Here is a 23,579-nt window from a genome sequence, read left to right on the forward strand (position 1 = left end):
AGCCGGCCCATCGCAGATGTGCTCCTTGAGGATCTTCTCAAAGAGTTTCCCAAGGATAGAGGTAAGACTGACGGGCCTATAGTTGCCCGGGTCCTCTCTTCTTCCCTTTTTTGAAGATGGGGACCACGTTAGCTATCTTCCAGTCATTTCAATTCTCAGTTCACCCGTTAGGGAGATGCTGAGGCCTAAATAGTTCATTCTTCTTTTTACTGTACATGTTTTCAGTTATATTATGAATTTTAAGCATGGTGTGCCTTCAGCTTATAGGGCTGTCTTGCCTAAGTTTTTGCTTTAATTTCAGATATGATACTTTTATCCTAAAGATCACTTTCAACGTAAATTCCTTGTCATGCATTTTCTATATGAGGGGTCTGTTATGCATTCTCCAAACAAAAGTTGCCTGGATGACAGGAGAAAATACACCTTTCTTACAAACAAAACAAACCCAGACCTTGTGTGTTGTTGAAGTGCAACCTCTCAGACTAAAGCAGTGCAAACCATGGGGAGGGTGGGGATTGAATTGGAAAGTAAACCTAACTCTAAAAGAATCAAGAGGTCTGTGGATAAAGCCACAGTGGTAATTAGTTTTTTTCTCCTTGTAATGGGGCAAGAGCCTTGGGATCTGGAGTGCTACAGCGACAGGCTGGTGTGTGGGTTGGAGAAGTTGAAGGAGCTGCAAAGACAGCTGTTCTGTTAGCCAGGAAGCCTCTGAGATTGGGGTTCCTACTAGTAAAAGCTTGATCCCTGTAACGTAGAGTGCTTCTGTGGTTGCAAGACCAGAGCTGGCAGATCTTCTGACTACTGTACCTGCTGTTGGTTGAGGTAGGAGGTGGAAGGACATACCTACATTAAGGAAATATTTTGGATCAGTTTGCACATCTGGTGTGGCCAGAGCCTAATGATCGGTTGAAAGAGTAAGTGTCACAGGAGGGGCAGCCCTGGAGAAAGCTAATAGTGGGATTCCAGTGCTTGTGATACAGCTGGAGGAAATAACTCAGTCAAAAAGAAAGGAAAAATTAACAGGACCAAGAGTGACATTTTCCCCAGTCAGTCAGTAGTCACCATTTTAAGTATGCAGAGGGGGTACTCAAAAGCAGGAAGAACCAAACTTGGAGACAAGGTATTTGCTCACATCTAGCCATGATGGCAGCACCCAGTGCCTATAGTAAAAACAAATGCCACTTGTATAAGCCTTGGCATGTACTAACAGTTTTTGCAACTGAAAGTACCTTTCTGTTCTCCTCAGATGTGCTGTTGAGAGTTGGGTATTGCTAAGGGTAGTAGACAGGCTAGTTAGCAACAAGGTCAGGGGACTGATGTCCAAGCCAGGCTGTAGAGGCTCCTGTTTAGACTCCTTGGCTGATGGTCACAATATACTGGAAGGATTCTTCTGCCATGCTGTCTTTTGTTATTCAGTTTCCTGTGTCTGCCACAGTGTGTGGCTGACCTCTCATGCCAAAATCCTGCTCAGCCTTTTCTTGCTTGGGCACCTCACCAAATGGGGTCAGAGGATCTGTGTCTTCTTTTAGGCCAGGTTCAAGTCCTTTGCTTTAGTGGAGCACAATGTGGGCTGCACTGTCATTTCCTTGGCAATGGTTTTTGTACATCTAATTGCAGTTGCAGAGAATAAGGGCTTTCTGCAGCTTGGTCTCGCCTTACAGTGTTAGAAGGTTCAAGACCATGGTATAAATACAGCTATAAGTGCAATAAGCAGGGTTTTTGTAGGGTTAACAGGAACAAAAAATCAGGTAAGCTACCAAGTTGCTGATTCTTGGACACTCCCAGTACAAAAAGGGAAAACCTGAATGTGCTCCAGCATTTAAACAGTGATGCAACATACTAGGTGTATCTACATGTGCGATTAATTCAAAACAATAAACTCCAGGACCAGTTTGAACCAGAGTAAACTACTACCAGGTGCAGCATCTACACTTGTGTCTGGGACAGCAGCCCAGGCAGAGCAGGCCCAGGCTGGCAAGGAGCATGGGGGTCAACCCTGGGCTCCAGATGCTGGCATCAGGCAGAGGAGAGGATGGCTGGGGCACAAGGGTGCTGAAAGTGCAGAGCTGTGTGGCTAAGCAGCAGGCAGGAGCCAGGCCCCCTGCTGCCTGGACTGACTGGGTATATTGTATGTATGCCTGCAGTCAGCATGTACACATACATTTAATTGCAGTTTATTACTCTGCCGTAAGATAGTATTGTCCTCAACAGGCCTATCTTATGCGGGCATTAATTAGTTTACTGCAGCCTAATAGCATTGCACATAAGGATGGCGATGCTTTACTCCACAGTTAATTAGTCTACTCTGCAGTTAAGTGTATGTGTTGACATGGCCATGGGAGACTGGTGCTGCCTTAGTCAGGGGGGCACATGCCCCTCCAGCAACCAGTCAGCAACGGGGGGGGGGGGCTTCCCCTACAGCTGATCATGCCAGCGGGGAGGAGGTCCTTCCGCGAATGATCATGACAGCTGGGAAGCGGCCACAGCGCTCCCGGAAGTGGCTGCGGCGCTCAGAGGGGGGGACACCAGTGCTTCTGCCTGCCACCTTCTGCCCCTGAGTGGGGAGTGCAGCCTGTCAGGGGGTGCACTGGCACTCTCAGGGAGTGCACTTGCACCCCTGCGCACCCTCTATACGTCACCACTGGACCTGGCCATAGTGGATGCCACATGGCCATGTGCTTTACTGTGGAATAGACTCATTGACCACATCCAGATGAGTGTGGCTGTGCGATATGTCACACCGCAGACACGTCTGCTGTGCCACATACTGCATGTTCAGGAGTTTTCTGCGCTGCAAGGTAGAACCACTGCGGGGTTTTCTGACCCGCTCAAAGAGAAAAAAGCAGGGCACTGCATGCAGGGACAGCACTCGCTGCCCAAAACTGGAGCCTGGACAGCTGATGCCATGTTCTTGTAGCTGGCCAGGCTCCAAGCGGCAGGATTGCCTCTGCTGTAGGGGAGAGGCCCCCGAGACCCCTGGTAAGGTTGCTGGGACCAGCCCAATACTGACCCCAGCCTCCCCTACTCCACCTGGGATAACTTCCACCTACAGGGGGTGTGTGGCACAGGCATTCCCCAGGGACAAGTAGCAGCGGCATAAGTTGTCCCCAAGAAAACAAATGTCTATACTCTAACTCTCAGGTTCACACATGGAGCAATAAAACCGTTTAACTGTGTAACTGAAAGCAGGTGTGAGTTAAGTATTTTCATCTGACTTTACGTTTTCAGCTGTTTGGATTGGGGAACAGAATAAAATGTGTCTGAATAGCAACTCAACAGCTGCAAGCAATGAATCTGCAGGCACCTCAGATGCAGGCAACTCACTTAAATGAGTTCAGAATACTAAGTGAAAACAAGCTCCATTGTTAAAACAAACAGCTGTAAAAACAGTTATCTTGAGCATCTTTAGGTATTCTTGCATATTGAGACATGCAGGATCAGGCCTATGATTTGGTGCAGACATGCATATTGAATAAGCAGACAGATAATGAGAAGGAATCTCAAGTTATAAGTTAATTTTAGGGGGTTATTCTTTGTATAAGGTTTTAGATTTCATTAATGAGACTTTTCCTAATTTAATATATATATCTATAACTGTTGGCACAAGTGCAGTGACTATACATTACACACTACTGAATTAGAAGTTAATTTTTTTATTTCTTTCTCACCCAAACCAGAAAGAACCACTCATAAAACCAGAGGAAAACATCTTTAAAACTTGCACTCAGTTAGATTAATCTTTGTTCAGGTGTCTGAACTGCATTCTTGTTATGGTATTTCATTAATATATGAATGAACCAATATATGTTGTACGTTTATTCTTCTGCTTCTTTTTCAGAGTACCCAGCAGGTGCTCTGCTGTTCTTTGTGTTAGTAGTTTAGAGGTTTATCACCTCAGAAAATAAACATCCTGTCCTTGTAAAGTAGTCTTAACTTTGCTTAAACTTGCAGGTAGTAAATGCTGCCTGTGTCTCAATCTGTTTTTTGATCACTGGAAACATCTGTTTCCGGGCTCAGGTCTCACTGCTTCAGAAAAAACAGAATTTCTGCTACCTTACAGCAGTTTTTTTGCTTGGATCCCGCTCCTCTCCAAAGCCCGCAGATCTGCCGGGGTTCTATTCAGTGTGCTTCCATTCCCAAGTTGGAGTCCAGGTTATGACACTGATGGGTGAATTAAAAATGCATAAAACAAATTGCACTCCCTTAGTGAAAAGCTGGCATTTTTTTTTCTAATTTTTGAGGTTTGTCCTCAACATTTAATTCAAGGATATTCCTCAGATTTTTTTTTTCTGAAATTTTTGAAGAAAGGCTTTTCTTTCCCAACTGGGACCTCACCTATTTAGAGCTCCTGAGTTAAATTTTGATCTCCATAAACAGTTCTTTTCCATTTTATTTTACAAGCATCTTCTTTTGAAAAGCCAGTAAGTCCTTTTTTGTATGTGTGATTTATTTATTCAATATCTTAATATTCTTAATGTTCTTAGGTGCAGTCATTTCTAATCCAAACAGACCAGATAGATGCCCATGGGCAGATCTAGGACTTTATGAAGGGAGCTGCAGATGGTGTGGCACATCACATAAAACACACATTTTTCTTCAGTTAAAGAAAAGCTAGAAGCATTACTAATGTGCTAGGAGGCTAACACTATATTATTCAGTTTAAAATTAGAGCAAAAATAAATGTAATTATTGGACAGTGCACTGATTTGCTAGATTCTATATAAAGTTTAAAAAAAACACAACACACTAGGTAAAAATAGACAAAAGATGTTATGTCATTATTCCAGAAATCATTATTGTTGAATGAATGTCTCTTATGAAGATTCATAAAACAAAATCTATCTTCGAGTGTCTTGAAAGTGAATCTTATACTTCACTGTTTGTCATGTCTACACCTGAGTTAATGTGCCGACATTGGAGTTAGGCTTTTAGCTAGAGTAAAAAGAGTCTTCAGTGCTGTGAAGTAAGAGAGGCATTTCCAGGAATGGGTAACAGACAGCAAAATTGCAGAAGAAAGGATAGTTTGCACAGTGGAACATCAAGACCATTAAAAAGGACAGAAGGACTTCAACATCTGTGGAGTAGAGAGAGATTAGCAGGAATCAGGGAGATGGTTATAAACCATTGTCTTTCACCGCACTGCCTAAATGGAAATGCCACTTCTCCCAGCCATTGGTTTTAAAGTCTGGGTAGAGTAGGAATCAAGGTGGGATGTGGGGGGAGGGAGGTATAACCAAACCACTGCATCCCTCCTGAATCCGCCCCTTTTTAGGTCTATATTTATAACCTTGTAATAGTAACTCCTCGAGCAGTCCTTTAATGGAGTAATCTTTCTCATTAGCTAAAATTCCATCATCACCACTGTGCGGAAGGAAGGAATCTGCCTATTCTTGTGCGTACTGGCTACCACATTTTGTGAATTCTTTCTTCTTCAGTCTACTTTATTAGTAACCTTATACTACTGATTCTGCTTCCTCCCAGCATATGCAAAGAGCCTTGATGAAACAGAAGCAGTGCAGGTATGTTGCAGAACAGCTAAGAATTTGGGATTGTCACATTGGATGTCTACACTCCCACATACAGGACTCTTTTCTGTGTGGTTCTTGCATACTGGTTATTCACTTTGTATATGAAGTGCATCAGCAGCAGAAGTTACTGTACCCCTGCAGAAGTTACTACAGTTCCATGCCCTTAAATGCTGTGAAACAGATTTATGGCAGCAAAGAATTTGGCCCAGCATTGGCATAAATCTGGTAAACATGCTGGGCTCCGGGCACAAGACTCAGACCTAGGTAGGGGCAGATTCAGAGAGTACTCCCTCCCCTTGACTCCTGCTGCACCCACACTTTAAAACCAAGTGCCTGGGAGAGGCAGTAGCATTTCTACCCAGGCAATGTTAAGGGGGTCAGTTGACCTCATGACACTACCTGATTCCTGCTAATCTTGCTCCACTTCACAAATATTAACAACCCTCTCTCCTTTTTAGCCGCCTTGATTAAACAAGCTACCCTTTGTTCTTCACAAACCATGACACCGGAGCTACTGCCCAGTAACTCATTGCTACTACACAGTAGGGTTGGAAACAACCTGTGCAGTGCTAGGACTGCACTGTACTGGCGGTTACTACACAGTCATTTAGCACTTGCTTTAGCAACACATGCAATTGTTACTGCACAGGCTTCAGCAAGTACTGAATGACTGCATGGTAACAACCAGTAGATGTGCCCTCTGGATACCTGACCTCTGGATACCTTGCCCACAGACCCTGAGTTCTGCCCGATGCTTTGGATACCTGACCTGATTCTGGTTTTCTGGATGCCTGATGCAGTTAGTCTCCTGTCCTTGCGCTCTGTCTGACCCTCTGGTTCCTCAGACAGATCTCTTGGTTTCTGGCTTCCTAAGGCTCTGACTCAGTATACTCCCCCTGGACCTTAGTGACTTCTCCCTATCCTGAGGTGACCCCCAGACCTGGCTGCCTACTGCCTGGCCTGAGAGCTAGATCTTGCATTATGAATTTGAATGAGACATGCCCTGAGATATAATGGCTACAGGACTACTGAAACAGTATCTCCTGATGTTTTTGCCTTGCTTGTGCATTGTCTTTTTTTTAAAGGTAATATACCATCCAGCACATGCCACTTCAGTCAGATGGCTTTAATCTTAAAGCAGGTTTTGCTTTGATCTTAAACCACGTAACACAGCAGTGGGCCTCCAGCATGTCCCTGAACCTCCCAGTTGCTTCCTGACTGGAGAGGGCTGTGTCTTGTTTTGCTGCACCCCAGCCTTGCATCCTGCTTTTCCAAGCCCTGGATCTCTGGTTTTGCCTGGGCCACAGCAGCAGCAAACTGATGGCAGCATCACCAGGTCTTAAATATGAAATTCTCGTATGGAAAGCTCAAAATTATTGTATTTGCCGAAAAACTATTGTATCCTGAAAAAATATGCAAAAGTCTTATTTACTTTATGTTGCTCACTATAACTCGTGAGTGAGTGAGAACTGGGAGTTGAAGCATTTCTTTGCAGGTACTCTGCACTTAAGGTCGTCCTGGTTAATGTTGTTCTGTAATTATGTCACTGAGCTATTAGAGAACATACTCGTTTAAAGTCGTTACTTTTGGTAATGTTTGGTTATAACGTTGTTTGGCCGCTGTCTGCTAGTAGGTAATCACTGTGCTGTAACTGGATTCACTTAACATCCTTTTGCTTGAAGTTGCACTTTTCAAGAACGTAACTACGACGTTAGGCGAGGAGTCGCTGTCTACGGAGGCAAGCTGGTGTAAGAAAGTGCTGACAGCAAACCTAGGAGTCAGTTCAGACTCTCTGAGAGTGACTGAAGTTTTGCATATGCTGCATCCATAAACTGCCTCAAAAATGATGGTACGTCATTGAACGCTCTTACTATTATTGATCAGACCAGGGTTGAAAGCATTGCACAAATGCAAGAACCGGAGCGCACTTGGCAGCACAGAGGGCGACAACCCGTGCGGAGCCCCGCCCCCTTCCCCCAGCGGCTGCTGATCTGGCGCGTCACGTCGCGCGTCGAAGCCTCCGCGTAAACTCTGTGGCTCCACGTTCTCTTGGCAACTGCTGAGCCGCGGGGCGGGGGCGGGGGGGAGGCTGCCGATTGGCTCCGGCCCCCCCAATGGGGCGAGGCGCGTGTGCCTGCTGGGGAGAGCGCCGGAGCCGGCGCGGTCGGGGCGCAGAGCACGCAGGCCATGTCAGGAGCGGCGGGGCGCGCGCGGGCTGCCGCCGCCGCCTGCGGGCTGTTGCTTGCCGCCGCTTGCGGCATCGCGCTTGGGCCCGCCTCAGCCTCAGGTAACGCGGCCGCGCTGCCTCTTCGCTCCGGTCGGGGCGGACAGCGCCTGCGGAGCCCCCTGCCCTGCCCGGGGCTTTCGCTTTCGCTCTGCGGCGCCGCTCGGGTAGGGCCTGGGTTTGGCCCCGGAGCAGCTGCCTCGCGTGCAGAAGGGCCCCCGCTGTGATGGCCCGGGGCTGTGTCGGCTCCGGGGCAGGGCGGGGACGGAGGCTCCCCCTCGGGCGTGTCCCGAGCCGCAGAAGCCTCCTCCCCATGGGGGCGGGGTCCCGTCCCCACTCAAGTCGGTGGCCCCTGTGGGCAGAGGGCTTGGTTTGGCTGTCAGTCCCTCGGCTGTAGATTTGGAAGAGGAAAAGCCCCAGCTGGATGGTCTCTGTCCAGCCTCTTTCTAAGGCTTGAAAGTATCCCATGCCTTGGCTGGGGCTTCTGGAAAAGAGAAGCTGCTTCTTCCGTGCCTGTGGCAGAGCCACAACTCGGGTGTTTATCTCAACCTGCTTCCTGTTTGGGGTCAGGTACCACTGAGCTCTTGGCTGCAACTCTCCACAGGAGCTCCAAAAACCCTCCGCTGCAAATGGAGATGGCGTGGTGGGCTCTTGACCGGGACAATCTCTAGCTGTTGCTCTGTTTTGCACTTGGGCTGGAAGCATAGGCTTCTCCTGCTGTGTTCCCCATTTGTCTGCTGCAGCCAGCGTCTAGACTAGAACATTGTACAAAAAGGGTTTATTTCTCATGGGACTTGGGGTGGAAGTTGGAAAGGGAGATTTTAGGGGGTTTCCCCTTTTTTCCACTGTCTCTCTACAGACTCTGGAAAGGAAGCTAACCAAGGTGAAATGTTCAAGGAGCTAATGGTGGGAATGGGAAGTTAGGGGATTTACAAGGTGTTCTCATGTTTTGGTTTTTCTTTCACTTACATTGAGAAGATGATCATATTTTTTCCAATATGTCTTTGGTTACCAAACCCCATTGGTTACTTGCTAAAAAGTTGTTTGGATAGGTGAATTAATTCAGCTAAGAGAAACTAGGGCATCTTCTGATAGATGTTTCCTGCTTGGTCATGATGCATAGAGTTAAATCATACCAAACATAACCATAGAGATATTAAATACAGTGGAGCTTGAGAGAGAACTGTTTGTCATACAATACCACCGCAATCACATACTATCAAATTTAAAACTACAACTACAGTATTGTGTTAAGTACAGCTTAAAAGATAACAGTATGCAGTACCTACAGTTCCAAGTTATAGTACTGTATCAAATTTTAAAGTGGACAAACAAAACTCTATTAAATAGAGATTAGAAAAGGAAGAGTTTGTTGTACAATATTGCAACATTTTAAAAACTAACTTGAAAATGTTGATTAGAATAATTAAGGGGTTTGGATAACTGAGGCTTGGATAACTGGGAATGGACTTAAGGGGAAGTAGAAACACATGCGTGCACACCATCCTGAATGGCAAGGGCTTCTGTTTAATTGCTGTACTTGAAAGTGTGAAGTACAGTAATATACAGACATACCTGTGCAGACTCTGAGGCAGCTAACCTTTGTCACTGATAAATGTTATTTTTTTTGAGCACATACCTTAAAGTGAACTCCACAGTAAGTTTCTAGTTATCCAATTCTTGGTTTTGCACTTAATATAAAATGTTGTAGTCTGGTATTCACTAAGGCTTGCTCCTTGGTAGTCTTCTTGCATATGACTTCAGAAAATCGACTCCTCCATTTAAGAGTAGATCCATCAATATTACTGCAATCTTTCATACTGTTCACTGTCTCTGCTAGACCGTATAGAAGGCAGTCAGTTAGTATATAGTGGGCTGTCTGATCTCCTTTGCTACAAGGGCACAACAGTCAGTTTGTAAGGCTCGTTTTATGTTTGATTCTGTTGAAGGCTCCATAGCCTGGTCACAGTTCATTCAGGTTTACCCATGCCTTATATGGGAGTTTATGACCAGGAGAGTGTGAAGATGGTAGTTGTATGTAGTTGTGTAGTGGGGTGTACTTGTTATTCCACTGCTCTTTCCACATTATTTGGGGCCAGGATGACAGTATGGTGTCTCCTACTTCCTCTATGATGTTTCTGGCAGATACTGGTAGGGGTTTTCTGCTTCTTTGAGAAATACCCAACACAGAAATGTCTATTATTTCATGTAGTGGGGGCTCTTTCTGCTGGGCTTTCGTTGCCAGATCAAGCGGTATTCTAGATCTTTTAATGTTATGAGGGGGGATTCCTGCCAAGATGAACATGTTTTCCCATTCTGTGTATACCAGGCAGCCGCTTATTGTTTGTAGTGCAGAATTTGGGGCACTGTCTAGTTTGCAGGTGTGGGCACTATTTACCCACGCAGGGAGGCAGTATTCTGTTGGTGTGTAAACCATGGTTAGTGTAGTTGTTCTCAAGGTAGAGAAGTTGACTCCCCGTGTTGTACGGGCTAGTTTCTTAATGGCTGTTGCCCTGGAGGTTACCTTCTGCCTCAACTTCTCCAGGTGATGTGGAAGGTTGGCTTCTTTCTAGAGTGACATCCAGGTAGGTTGGTGTCTTCTCAAAGGGTAATTCTTTTTTCCCTCCACAGCAACTTTTATCTTGGCATTCACAGCATGATTGTTCAGGTGAAAAAGTGTTGAGGTGGTCTTCTGTATATTCAGCTCCAGTCACCACTGTTTTAGGTAGGAAGCTACGCATTCCATGTCACAGTTCAGTTTGGCCTTTATTGATGATATGTTATTATTGGCAGCAGCAAGTGTCAGGTCATCTGCATACATATAATTTGGTCGATGTGGTGCTTATGTAGTCTGCTGTGTAGATGTTAAACAGGGTGGGAGCTAGAATGGAGCCTTGTGGTACTCCATTCCTGAGTAATGAAGTTAACCAGACTTCTGTCTGGTAATGTGATAAGTAGCTTATACCAAAAGCCTGGGTGCCAGACCCTGTTGTGGGCTGCTGTTAGGTCAACTAGAATCGCTCCAATCTTTTCTCGATGCTCAAAGGCTCTCCAATATGAGTTGTAAGAGTTGCCACATGGTCAAAGGTTGATCAATTTCTTCTGAAACCTGCTTGCTCATGTGTCAGCTGTTTGTTAACAATCGGTGTAGTCCGGTTCAGGATAAGGCACTCAAGGAGTTTATAGACTGCTGCTGGAAGTGATATGGGTCTATAGCTCCTTGGGTCCGTCAGATCTTTCCCTGGCTTCTGTACTGCAATGATGTTGGCTTTGCGCCAGATTTTTGGTATCTTGCAATGATGCATACATGTTGACAGAAAGCTGCATAGCCAGTCTTGGGCCATAGCCCCAAGTTTGGTGAGGTGTTCAGGAAAAATGTCGTCAGGGCCAGCAGCTTTGCCTGTTTTAACATGAGAGAGTGTTGTCTTCATCTCTTCAGTGAAAGGAGCAAATCAGGTGTTGATTTGCAGTTGGTGATTTTAGGATGGATATGGTTTTCTGCTTAATGAACTGTACCCTGTAATATCATACTTCACCTTCTGTACTACTTGGTTCTCCTACTTCACTGCATTCTGCCTATTTTAGCAGTGAGTACAGTATTTTTAGCAGTATGTACAGTGAGTTCTGTTTTACTTAATTGTAGTGGAAGATACTTCTATAGGTTCTTCATTTATAATGTGATGAACATCATTTATTCAGTAATAGTGAATTTCAGGGTTTGAAAAATCTTCCTGTATAGGTTGAATAGGATGCTTTTTAGGAAGAATTGGAATCGCAGCTCTACTTAATGAGAAGATGAACTTACTAGCCTTTATCATTGCAAAGAAAACACTGTAAGTTAATATTTGGATAAGTATTTTACTGATGCCTGTAGCTTTTCTAAGGTATACAGTAAAATGCAACTTGACTGGTATTTCCACTTCTTTTACTGCTTTATTTGGCTCCCTGCGGTTAAGAAGGCCCATGTTTGTTTCATTTGGTTGCTGTTTAGGAAACTGAACAGTTTGGAGCAGAGAGGTATTCACTGGGGGAAAGATCTTGAAAAGTGGATTTAAGTGGAAATAACAGCGCTCTGCCAACTTCCCTGCATTGTGCTACCAGGATGCTGAGACCTGATTCAAAAAGGGATTTATGCATGCTAGGCACTCTAACTCACTCATTAGCAAAAAGGCACATCAATTCTGACTAGAGTCCTGCTTAAATATTTATAACCAGGTGAAAAACTAGGCATTCCGGCACCGTTCTATGTGTTTTTAGCACTTGGATAAGAATGGATTTAGGTGCTTGAAAACAAGTATTGTGCATTGTCGGTATATCTACTATTTAAAATAAGAGGTGTTATGTTAGCACTTGAATTCTGCTTTTATGGTCTTCTGGATTTGCAGTCTAGCCATCGTTGTGCCCAAGTCCTCAAAGGGGCTCAATTTGACAAATGTATTTACAGGATTTCTAATGAGACAACAAGGGGCCTGCCCAGTAACATAATGCAGCAGTCAGCAAGGCCAGAACAATCTGGTTTAGGTCCAAAATGGGCAAGTGCTTCCAACCCGGCTGCTACCATTGGCACTGCTTTTCCCTGCTGCCCAGCTGTGTGCCTCCTGCCCCCGCTCAAAATGCTGCCATTCCACAGGTCTTCCAATCTTTGGCCTAATGATGGAACCTAGGCTTTCCTCAGGCTAACAGGGTTTGTACACACCTCTTCTCAGGAAAGTGCCCTACCCCCCAGGCTATTACTAGGTAGGCTGTGGGGGAATCTGTAACCCTTTTGATGAATCTAAGCCACGGCATGGAAAGAAATGCAAGAAACATGGGCCTGAAAGCAAAAGGGAGTGTACTTTGTGGCTTAGCAAGATGGGAAGAGGAAACATTTGTTCTGTTCTCAGTGCTACTTGTGCATGATATCCAGTAACTTACTGGGAAAAAAAAACATATGGAATTGCAGGAACTATAATACAGGCCTAGCTCCCTACCAGGAGAGTGTCATCCTGACTACTCCAGAGTTTAGGCTTCTTCCTGCACCTGCTGTTTTAATAATCTATGATTTAATAAACATCTTCCTGTTTTAATAATGTTATGTTCTTGGGCAATAAGTGTAGGCAAGGGTTTTGGATTGCAAATCTTGCGCTACCAGAAATGCCTGATTTTGGGCTGCAGGGAATAGCTTAAATGCTAACTCCAGGGAAGATCAAGATTCCATATGAGTCCCTCTTCTGCACTTCCTTTTGGTCTGTCCAGGTGGGAGGATGTACAGTGTGCTGGTTGATGTGAATGCCGACCGGAACATTACTTATACTTTCTGTTTCCAGTATGGCCATCAAAGACAGCTTTTGTTTAATTCTACTTACTGATACACAGTGTTGCCACAGCAGGTGCCTTTTTGAACCTGAGCCCTGAATAATAGGTGTAGCAACCTTATCAACCAGGACGTATTAGCATAAAATGCTTCTTTGTTTCAAAAGACATGGCATTGAGGATTTCAGGTTTATCAGCTTTATTAGTGTTATCAACCTGTGATTAGTAGGATTCGGGTTTACCAGAATCCTATTAATCACAGGTTGATATTACTAATAAAGTCTGGTGATGAACCAGGAATCTCTTGTTTAGTTCTCACTTTAATGGTGTTCCAAATTGGGAGATGGAGGAAGAGGCTCATTTCTTGGTATCTTTCCAGAGCTAGTCAGTTTAGTTCTGCAGCTAAAAAGTGTCTGGTAAAATTTCCAATGCAAAAGCATTGGCAGATAAGAGAAATTGCTGGGGATCAGTGAGAAAAGAGAAATGGTCTACTGACATTGCTCATGGGAAAAAATACTTGCTTCTCATGAGGAAATGTTAACATGTATTTTCTGTTAGATTTGCCATTATGAAATCCAGATTTGTCTCTTTTTCTTTGCTCCCCACCACTTCTCCTTCTGTCTCTCTGGCATTTTCTCCATTTATGCTCTCCTTTTTTTTTCCAGTGGCAAAATTTAAAAAAATTAAAAACAGCAGTAAATAAAATACTGAAAACCAGGCTCTTGTTTTTCATTGGCAAGCAGAATTTCAAAAGACAGTTTTCAAAAAAATGTATTTTTACTGAAAAGCACTTCTTTTTTTTTTTTTTTTTTTTTTTTTTTAAAGGGAAAAAAGAAGAAAAGATTTTTTTTTTTTCTTTTTTCTTCAAGGGTTCTAAATCAGAGAGATTTGCAGAAGTGAAAAGGGAACAAAGGGAAAATTTCTGGAGAGGAGAAATGACTTAGGGGAATTAAAAAGAAAGTGAAAGAAGAAAGAGTTTGGAGAATGAAGGGAAAGGGGATCTAGAAAGTTAAAACAGCTTTGCAAAAATACTTAAACTTTTATGGGGAAGTGAAAGGATAAATGGTAACGTAAGGCATTGGGTGAGACTATATGATAAAAGCAAGTGAAGTTTTTTTGCAAAAGGCTGGTGATTGGTACTCTTCATATTCAGTCAATTTTACTGAATGCACTGAAAAATTTGCTTGGCCAGTACTCTTCTACTGTAGCAGGGCTCCCAGTTTTCATTTAAAATTCTCTGATTTTTAAAAACCCCAAAATCCACATTTTCCAGCAATTAAAATGAAATGCCACATATATATAGGTATCAGTCTAAAGTGGTAAATATATCAATAAAACTGATTGTTAAAGCAGTTTGGAAGCCTACCAGTGCCTCAGTCATTATAACAAAATTAATTCTAAATACCTATATATTTTGGCATTTGATTTTGGTGTCTTTATGATGGAAAATCAGACTTCCCCCTGTCCCCTTTGCTCACGAGGAAGTGAGTCCAGCTGTGACTGCCTGTTCTCCTGCCCCCAGATGCTTTGCGTTTCTGAGCAGCCTGATATGCCACTGCCCTGTCCTTGCCCATGCTGTTTCCCCTCACAAGCCATAATACCCCACCCCCCAGGCTGTCACTGTCTACCTGCAGAGCCCCGCCCCACTCCCTCCAGCCCTGCAGGTGCTCCTCACTTCTGATCCACAGTCCCCTTTTCCCCCCCCACAAGCCCAGCTGCCCTCTACCCTGCCTGGCCCTGGATGGACTCACAGGAGGGTGGTCTGGGGGGTACACAGTGGTTATAGCCTCCACCATGAGGTGTGTGCAGTGGACCTCATGTGGAAAGACAGGCAGCTGGGGCACCACTTGCTGCCCTGCACTGCTGACTGAGCTGGGGTACAGCACAGTGTGGTATGGAGAACCTGTGCTGTGCAGCAGCAGCCTGAAGCAGAGCAAAACTGGCCAAGCCATGCTGCAAGCAGCAGAAAGGGGGGGGGGGGCTCCTGGCCCTGTCGTGCCTGAGCTGGAGGATGGTGGCTGCGGTTCATGTTGGCAGTAGCTGAGCAAGTCTGGCCTGGGTGCAGGCTGGAGGAAGAAGGAGGAAATGCCTGTGGCACCCCCTGCCCTGCCCCTCCCCCCCAGCATGGTCTCTCAGCTGCCCTGCCCCTGCAAGCGTGGGCACTAGTGTCAGTAGCCCAGCCCCACAGCTACCCCACCACCCCACCCAAGGGAACACTCATGGCCACCCTGCCTGGCCCAAGATGCATACCAGCTGGATGTCTCTTGGGTGTGCACTAAAATGCTTTTATTGGATTATTTTACAGTTATAACATGAACTGTAACAAGGTCACACTTGGAGAGTGGTGGTGGATGGGTCAGTGTCAACCTAGAGAGATGTGTGCAGTGGAGTCCCTCAGGGCTCAGTTCTGGGGCCGGTGCTGTTCAACATCTTCATCAGTGATCTGGATGAAGGGGTGGGACACTGTCCAGATTTGTGGATGACACTAAAATATGGGATGAAGCTAACACCCTGGAGAGGAGGGACCATATCCAGGCTGACCTAGACAGGTTGGGGGAGTGGGCAGAGAGCAACAGGATGCAGGTCAATAAGGGCAAGTGCAAGGTGCTGCATCTAGGGAGAAAGAGCTGCCATCATGCCTATAGGCTGAGGGGTGACCTTATCAGCACCACTGAGGCAGAAAGAGATCTTGGAGACAGTGTGGACTCCAGGATGATTATGAGTCATCAGTGTGATGAAATAGTCGGCAGAGCCAATCGCACCTTGTCGTGCTTCCGTAGTTGCTTCACATATAGGTCTAGGGATGTGATTCTCCCTCTCTACGTGGCACAGGTCAGGCCACAGCTGGAGTACTGTGTCCAGTTCTGGACGCCACAGTTCAAGCAGGATGCGGACAACCTGGAGAGGATCCAAAGAAGAGCTACTCGTCTGATTGGAGGCCTGCAGGGAAGGCCGTACGAGGAAAGGCTAAGGGACCTTAAGCTTTTTAGCCTGACAAGAGAAGGCTGAGGGGGGACCTTGTGGTGGCTTACAAATTCATAAGGGGAGAGCAACGTGAAGTAGGCAGGAATCTGTTTACCAGGGCAGCTGCTGGAACGACAAGGAACAATGGCCATAAGCTACTGGAGAGTAGGTTTAGACTGGACGTTAGAAAAAAATTCTTCACGGTAAGGGTTGCCAGGATCTGGAATGGGCTTCCAACAGAGGTGGTACTCTTCCCCATCCTTCGGGGTCTTCAAGAGGAGACTGGATAGGTACCTGGCTTGGATCACATGATCCCTGGTTTTGTGACCCTTTTCTTGCCTGCCGGGGGAGGGAGTTGGACCAGATGGCCCACTGAGGTCCCCTAGAATCTATGAAATCACAAAAGTACATTTCTATCAAATCCTATGCAAGATATAGGCTTAAGAATGACAAAACTGAACACAGTTTCACACTAGCTGCAAATAAAGACTAAATACCACAGGAGTAAATCTGATTTGGCAAAATACCTCTGCATGTGGCATGATAAGCCCCAAATGCAACTGAGTTTTGAGGTGAATCTGTGACAGGCAAACATTCTTATGTGCCTGCCTCTTGTAAACTTTTGCCTATTAACCAGAGTTATTGGTATAGATTATGGCAGGGGTTGTGCCATTAGTGGTACGCAGAGACATTTTTCCTGGCACGTAAAGAAATTGGGGGTGGTTTTTTTGATTTTTTGAAGTTGTTGCTCCAGGCTCTTCTGTGCAGCCACAAGTCTCAGTGCCACGGCAGGCACCAGGGCGAAGCCAGAAGAATGCAGGGAGGGAGGCTGTTTGTTTTCTACTGCCCCCACCCCTTGTTCCTGCTGTACCCTCCAGCCCAGCTGGCACCTGGAGGGACCTGCCCAGGCAGGCAGACGCTCTGTTCCACCCGGGACAGCACTGAGGTGCCAAGTGCTGGGGCTGGGCAGTCGGGACAGGGTCTGGGCGACATGGGAGGAGGCGCCGTGGGCAAGCCAGCCCAGGCGGGCTCTTAGGAAGTGGGGGCTGCCCTGGGGCTCTGCAGGCTCGAGCTGTGGTGGGTGGGTAGGCGGAGGTGCCCAGCGGCACCCGAGGTGGGGTCTGGGCAGCCTGTGCAGCTCAGCGGGGATGGGCCATAGCCACCTTGTGCATGTGGGGATGCTGCCTGGCTGGGGCAGGATGCTGGGCTTGGGAGGCTTCCCTCTCCAGGATTGGCCTCCCTGCATGCTGGGCATGGTGCAGGCAGGGCAGAGCCGACTCTGGTGCAGGGGCCTGGCCGAGGGAGCCCCCTGGAGCCTGGGAACAGCCACCGTGGCTGCCTCAGCCTGCCTGGGTCCTGGCTTTGTCCACCTGCAGCTCTGCTCAAGGGGCCAGAGCTGGGGCAGGCACTGCACAGAGCCACTGTGCTGCAGGCTCCTGGCTGGCTTGCCCCTGAATACTGGCTGCAGTGGCTGTTCCCAGAAACTGGGGAACAGCCTGTGGCTGCAGCTCCCACTCCCACTGTACCTGGCACACACAGAGACCAAGCAGGAGCCCCCTGAGCCCGGCATGATGCCCCAGCCAGGCAGTGTGCTCCCTTTGTGGGCAGAATGGCTGTGCCCCATCCCTGCGGAGCTGCACAGGCCAACTAGGCCCCACCTCCAGTGCTGCTGGGCCCCCTCTCTGTGGCCTGAGTGGCGGAGCCCTGGGGCAGTCCCCACTCCCTGCTCCCCACATGACACCAGCTCTCGATTTACTGTAAGAAAATAAATAAATAAAAAAGCAACATTAATTTTATTCATAGTATTAAATATGCAGGGCATCCTGCCATGTACCCCCTCCACCCCAGTTTTGTTTTTGTGGCATGCCGGCACTCTGGCACCTTACAAGGTAGACATTGTGGTTTTTTTCAGCACTCCGGCCAAAAAATGTTGCGTACCCCTGGATTATGGTATGGATTGTTATGATGTATGGACATGCCTATTCTGCCATAAGGTTTTTTGAATGTAGCATAAATCCTGTCTAATCATTAGTGTCCTATTATACTGCAGGCAGCAACCAAATGTTGAGTTGTGTTAGTGTAACTATATTGGTTTCAGTGTACAAATTAGATTGGACTAAAAATAGGGCCAAGTGACACCCAAAAGTGGGACCTAGACACACAAATCGTATTGAAAATGTTATTGTCCTGTCTCAAGCTGAGTAATAATTGAGTGAATATGCCAAGCCCTGCTACTATTATTTCATATGTTTTGTAGAAGGCTGGAGACGTATTTAAAACCATTTTTTTTAAAAACAGATTGTCCATTCTTGTATTATTAAGTAATAGAATAGTAACACCCAGAGACCCCAGTTCAGGAGTGCAGCTCATTGGGCTGTGCACAAACAAGACCCATATTATGAGGCAGTTGCTGGCTAGCAGATAAGTGTTATTAGAACTGATACTTTTGGGTCATTTGCAGGGTGCTAGTGTATTTACAGACAGGCCCTTCTTTACAGACAAAAGTCCCTGATCCAGGAAGCAACCATTGCAAGTGTCCTGTAAATCTGATCCTTTATGGTAGACTTTCTCAGTACTGGTCTTCAGTTTTAAATACAAAACTTCCTATGTATATGTTTATACAGGTAGCAGTGCGTTTACTATTCGGCATGAGAGAACCAGCAAGTGCCTACAAGTTAAAAACTCACGGATAGTGACAGCAGACTGCAAAGAGACACATGAGACCTTATGGAAATGGGTCTCCCGAAATCGCCTTTTCAATTTGGGATCCAAACAGTGCCTTGGACTAAATCTAACCAATCTTCAATTTCCTTTGAAAATGGTTGATTGTAACTCCCAGCTTATGCTATGGTGGCGATGTGCTGATGCTTCTGTAGTTGGTGCGTCCTGGTACAAGCTGACTTTGAAGAATGAAATTGTTGTAACTGCAAGTATAAATTCATCAGACTGCTGGAGAAGAAACAACTCTTCTGATGATATCTGCCAACAGCCTTATCGGGGTAAGTCCGTGGTTTTAGTTCGGAAGCAGTGTAAGTGCTTTGTTTTTTTGTCTGTTTGTTGTTGGTTTTTTGCCATAGCTTTGGTATCTATTAAGTCTGATTGAAGGAATAAAATGCTCTGTGACAAAAAAATAATCTCGTTCAGTCAATGCAGTTTTAAAAAGGCTGGCGTTTAGCTATTTACCACAGAAGAGCACTGTCGAGAGAGGCTAGTTTGAAACACCATTCTTTGATATTTAAAATGTTAGACACCTTCCACCAGGATTATACTTTATAGGCCTCTGCCCCTGGTTAAAGCCACGCACATTTTGCAATTAACTTCTGTAGAGCAGGATTTCAGGCTATTTTCTTGGCACTGATTAGTAGTATTATCAGTATGATCTGACTGGTATAATTCAGGCACAGAAGAGTAGCATGTTGTAAACTAATTCAGTCAAGTCATGAGCTTTCATAAGCTACAGCTTACTTTTCTGATGCCACGATTGATTACCTGCAGTGTTTATAATATTTATCTACAGATTATTGGGAACCACAATAACTGCTACTTCTTGGACAGGTTCTGAAAATGTAGAGAGAAATAGTCACTTTTCCTAGTAAAAATGTCTATCCACTTTTCCCAGCATTCCCCACTTTACCCAACAACAGCATTGTTTTAAATATTAAAAATTAGTAATGCTTTTGTAATAATCCACTCATTTTTTGGTAGAAAAATAAATATAGGTTTATACTGTGACTTTATCTCAAGCCTTGTATGAAGGGTGGCAAGCAGCTACAACACTTCGGGAGTACTACAGGGGAAGACGGGGAGAGACAGTTTCCTTCCAGTGCTGGCTCATCACCAGGGATATGAGTTTTCTGTTTTCCACGGGAAAACAGAAAAAAATGTGGATTTCCCCTTTTAACAGAGAGAAAAAGCAGGTTTTTAATTTTACCAAAAGGTACCTTCAGTTTTTCTACTTTTGCAGAGAACTGTCTGCAAGCTTCTTGCAAAAAGGGTGGCAAACCCTAAGCCCTGTCCCAAGGGGGAAGGGATGGGGCCTGAGACTGTCAGTCAGGGCTTGGCTCAGGCTCACTTTTGCTCCTGAAGCCTTTGAGGCAAGTGGGGCTTGCAGGGGGCTGGGGTCAGCTGGTGGCACCCTGTGGTGGGGTTGGGGGTAGAGGACTGCAGACTGGGTATGGAGGACAATGACAGGGGGGTGCTCTGGGGTGGGAGCAGGTGACTGCCAGGGCTGGCGAGATTGTAGGAAAAGCTGGCAGGGTGGGAGGTGTAGGTGGGTGCTGAGGGAGTGGGGAGGTTTCTGTAGGAAGCCCCATGTGGAGGGCTGGCTTGCCCCCATGGTGCATGGACTGGAAGCTACACGCCATCAGGCTGGGTGGGAAGCCACACATGGAGGCACAGAGTTGTGCACCATTGGGCTGGGTGGGCTTCTGCTTGCCTCCATGTATGGCTTCCTGCTGGAATGCTGCAAGCCCCATGTGGAGGCACGGAGCCTGCCTAGCTTGATGGTGCATGGGTTCTGCCTGCAGTGTTGTGATCTGCACGTGCTGGCATGGAGCCAGCTCGGTGTGGTGCAAAGGTGCATGCCAGCTCCATGCCAGCATGTATAAGGCCTGAGACTCAGCCAGGCCACATGCTGCCAGGGCCTCTGCCTGATGCGAGTATGAACACCCCAAGGACCTGCTGCTGCTGAGCCACTGGCAGTGGGGTACCACCACAACACACACCCTTCATATCCCCACCCACAAACCCCGTATACTTCTGTACCTACACCCACCCTCCAACCCCATACACACCCATACCATCATACCCCTTCACAGCCCCCTCAAACTCCACACCTGCCCATAAAACCCCTCCACACACATATCCATACCTCTTCACAACCATGCCCATGTACCCCCCATGTCCCTACACAGCCAGGAATGCAGTCCAGCGGCTTGGAGAGCAGCATCCAGCAAACAATTCTGTAAAGGGAGAGAGATGTGTGGGGGGGAGCAGATCAAGGCCCCATGGTGAGGGAGGGAGTGGGGCTGGGGAAGAAGCTGCCCAGCCCAGCGCAGGACAGAGCCACGGGTGTCTTGTCTGGGAAGTGCAGGGGGTGAGGAGGGGGGTCAGCACCCCACGCTGCATGCTTTCTGGGGGAGGCATGGTGGGGCATGTGTCCCCCGGATCTGTGTACTGGGCAAGGGCAAACTGTGCCAGCAGTGCTGGGAAGGGGAGCTATGGTGAATTTTGAGGTGGTTGTAGCCCCCTGTAGTGCCCCCTCCCAGCGTTGCCACTGCCTGCCCCACCCCTGCCCACCCTTAACCCAGCCGCAGCCCAGGCCTCCTGCCAGGAAGAGACTGACACAGCCCCCACCCCTGAGCATGCAGCGAGCAGCCTGCCCTCACCCCGTTCACAGATCTGGGGGCACATGCTCCCTATGTCTCCCCAGGGTGTGCACAGTGGTGGGAGCCACCCTCCCCCCCGGTGCCTCCTGGATGAGCTGCTCATAGTTCCTATCCCACACCGTGCTCCGCCACACCCCAGCTATGCAGCCCCAGCCCCAGTTCCATTCCCTCCCCCACACCCCTTCCCCCCAACAGACTTATCAGCCAGACGCTGCTCTCCAAGCTGTCGGGGTGCATATCAGCTATTGGATTGGTATCAGCCAATATGGCTGGTCAATAATTGTCCATTGGTATCAGCCCAGAAAATCTTTATTGGTGCACCCGTAGTATTTATTTTATTACAGTGACTGAGGCACTGGTAGGCTTCCAAATTGCTTTAAAACTGTAAATATATCAAGAAAACATTGTGTTCAACTGATACGTGTGTGTGTGTGTGTGTACTATGGTATAGTATAGTATACTATATGTGTACACTATACTACACTATGATATAGTGGCCTTTCATTTTAATCATGGATCAGGGATTTTTTTTATTTTTATCAGAGAATTTGCTATTTTTATCAGAGAAAATCAAGATCCCTGCTCATCACACCCTCTGTCTGTTTTTCCTATTTACTGGCCCCACAGAGGAGTGAGAGTATTCAGTATTTTCTTATTCCTATGTACTTGGGCTCAAGATGTATGTAGTTTGCACAGGACTGAAATAAGGGGTCTTGCTTTCCTCTTTCATTAACTACATAGTTCTAAGCACAGTCTCTCTTTTAGTAACTGTCATTTTCTGTAGTCGTCATCCAGTCAGTCTATAGAATTGCAAACTCCTGTTGCAGTCAATGGGTTGGGCTTGGGTAATATCTGAAGAGTTTGGCATAATAGCTATTTCTTTAGTGCGGATATGAGTAGTCTTTCTGCTGTGGGAAGCTAAGATGTGGGGAAATATAAAATTCAGTGGCTCCTCCCAAACAGCTCAACAGCTGCCTGGCTTGAAGGAAATCTGCTAGATTCTCTGTGACAGTAGCGTGATGATGATGGATGAGCAGGGCAGGAGCCCCCCTGGTGCTGCCTAAGAGAGAGTAGAGCGAGCAGAGGTTTGCTGCTGCAGGGGATGGAAAATGCCAACTCAGGATGGAGTAAGATCCAAGACAACCTGCAAGCCAGTGCACTAAGCAGGCAGATGAAAGTGGCCAGTAAGAAATTTCATCCCACAGCTCAGGCGTCTCCATCTACCTTGAATCTTCTTCTGAGTCTTCTCCTAGACCTCTTCTTTCAAAAATGGGGCAGGGGTCACTTTCTTATGATTTAAAACACCAAGAGGAAGAGGTAGTGGGAGGTACCCCACCCCCTTTAACACCATTGCCTGATGATTACAACATTCACCCAGTGCTTTAAAGACTGGACTTCCTGCACCTTAGCAGGTTCAAATCTGCACCTTCCCCACTGTCTCACCCCCAGTAGAGTGCCCGAAGTCCCAGGCTCTAGGTTGCTCTACCATGTCATCCCCTCCTTTGAAGATCTAGCACTGTGCAGAAAAAGATCAAGAATCATTGGGTCACAGAGAGAGATCAAAAGTAAGCGTGACTTTGTAACTTCATGTTTATGGCATGCTTCTGGGCGCGGGGAAACTAGGTTCCTCTACTACTGCTGCTTTTAGTTTATAGTATTGGGTAACAATTATGCATGTGGCAGGCAGTTGAGTCTTACTTTGAACAGCTGAAAACTATCTCAATTGTCACTGACGTAATGGTTTTCTTGTCCTCTGTTATAGCACCTCCAGCTCTGTGCTTCTCTTGTCCACTTGCATGACCGGAATAAAAAACAGCATAATTTTCAACTGTCATTTTTCCTGTACTTTACAAATATATCTCCTCTGTGGCAGCAAGGGAACTTGTAACTTCCTTAACTCTTATGTTACTGTCTCAGTGTGGCCTGGAGCAAATGGAGTTCTAATATTCCAGATTACAATAACAGTTATATATTTAATTATTGTCCCAAACCCATAACCATTTCAGTTAGGGAAGCCTGATGGGTATGGGTCAATAACCATATAAATCATTTTAGCTCCTAAACAATTTCTAAGTTTTAGATGTAATAACCTGTTAGTCCAGTCCAGTTCCTGGGAATACTATATCGCAGCCTGCTGGACTGTTTGGTGTAGATGTCGACAGTTCCAACCTTTCCAAGTTAATA

At 46.3% G+C, this 23,579-nt stretch overlaps 1 protein-coding gene across 1 annotated transcript in view; it reads left to right on the plus strand.

Annotated features, from left to right (window-relative positions):
* Window positions 1-7,715: 7,715 nt before the first annotated feature.
* Window positions 7,716-23,579, plus strand: part of LY75 (lymphocyte antigen 75) — a 100,607-nt gene continuing 84,743 nt past the window's right edge. The window contains exons 1-2 of the mRNA XM_019553547.1: window positions 7,716-7,815; window positions 18,633-19,007. Coding sequence (XP_019409092.1) covers window positions 7,716-7,815; window positions 18,633-19,007 — 475 coding nt within the window. The remainder of the gene's footprint in view (window positions 7,816-18,632; window positions 19,008-23,579) is intronic.

This window comes from Crocodylus porosus, unplaced genomic scaffold (genome assembly GCF_001723895.1).
Source record: "Crocodylus porosus isolate Cpor-Errol unplaced genomic scaffold, CroPor_comp1, whole genome shotgun sequence".
In the NCBI taxonomy this organism is placed as follows: Eukaryota; Metazoa; Chordata; order Crocodylia; family Crocodylidae; genus Crocodylus; species Crocodylus porosus.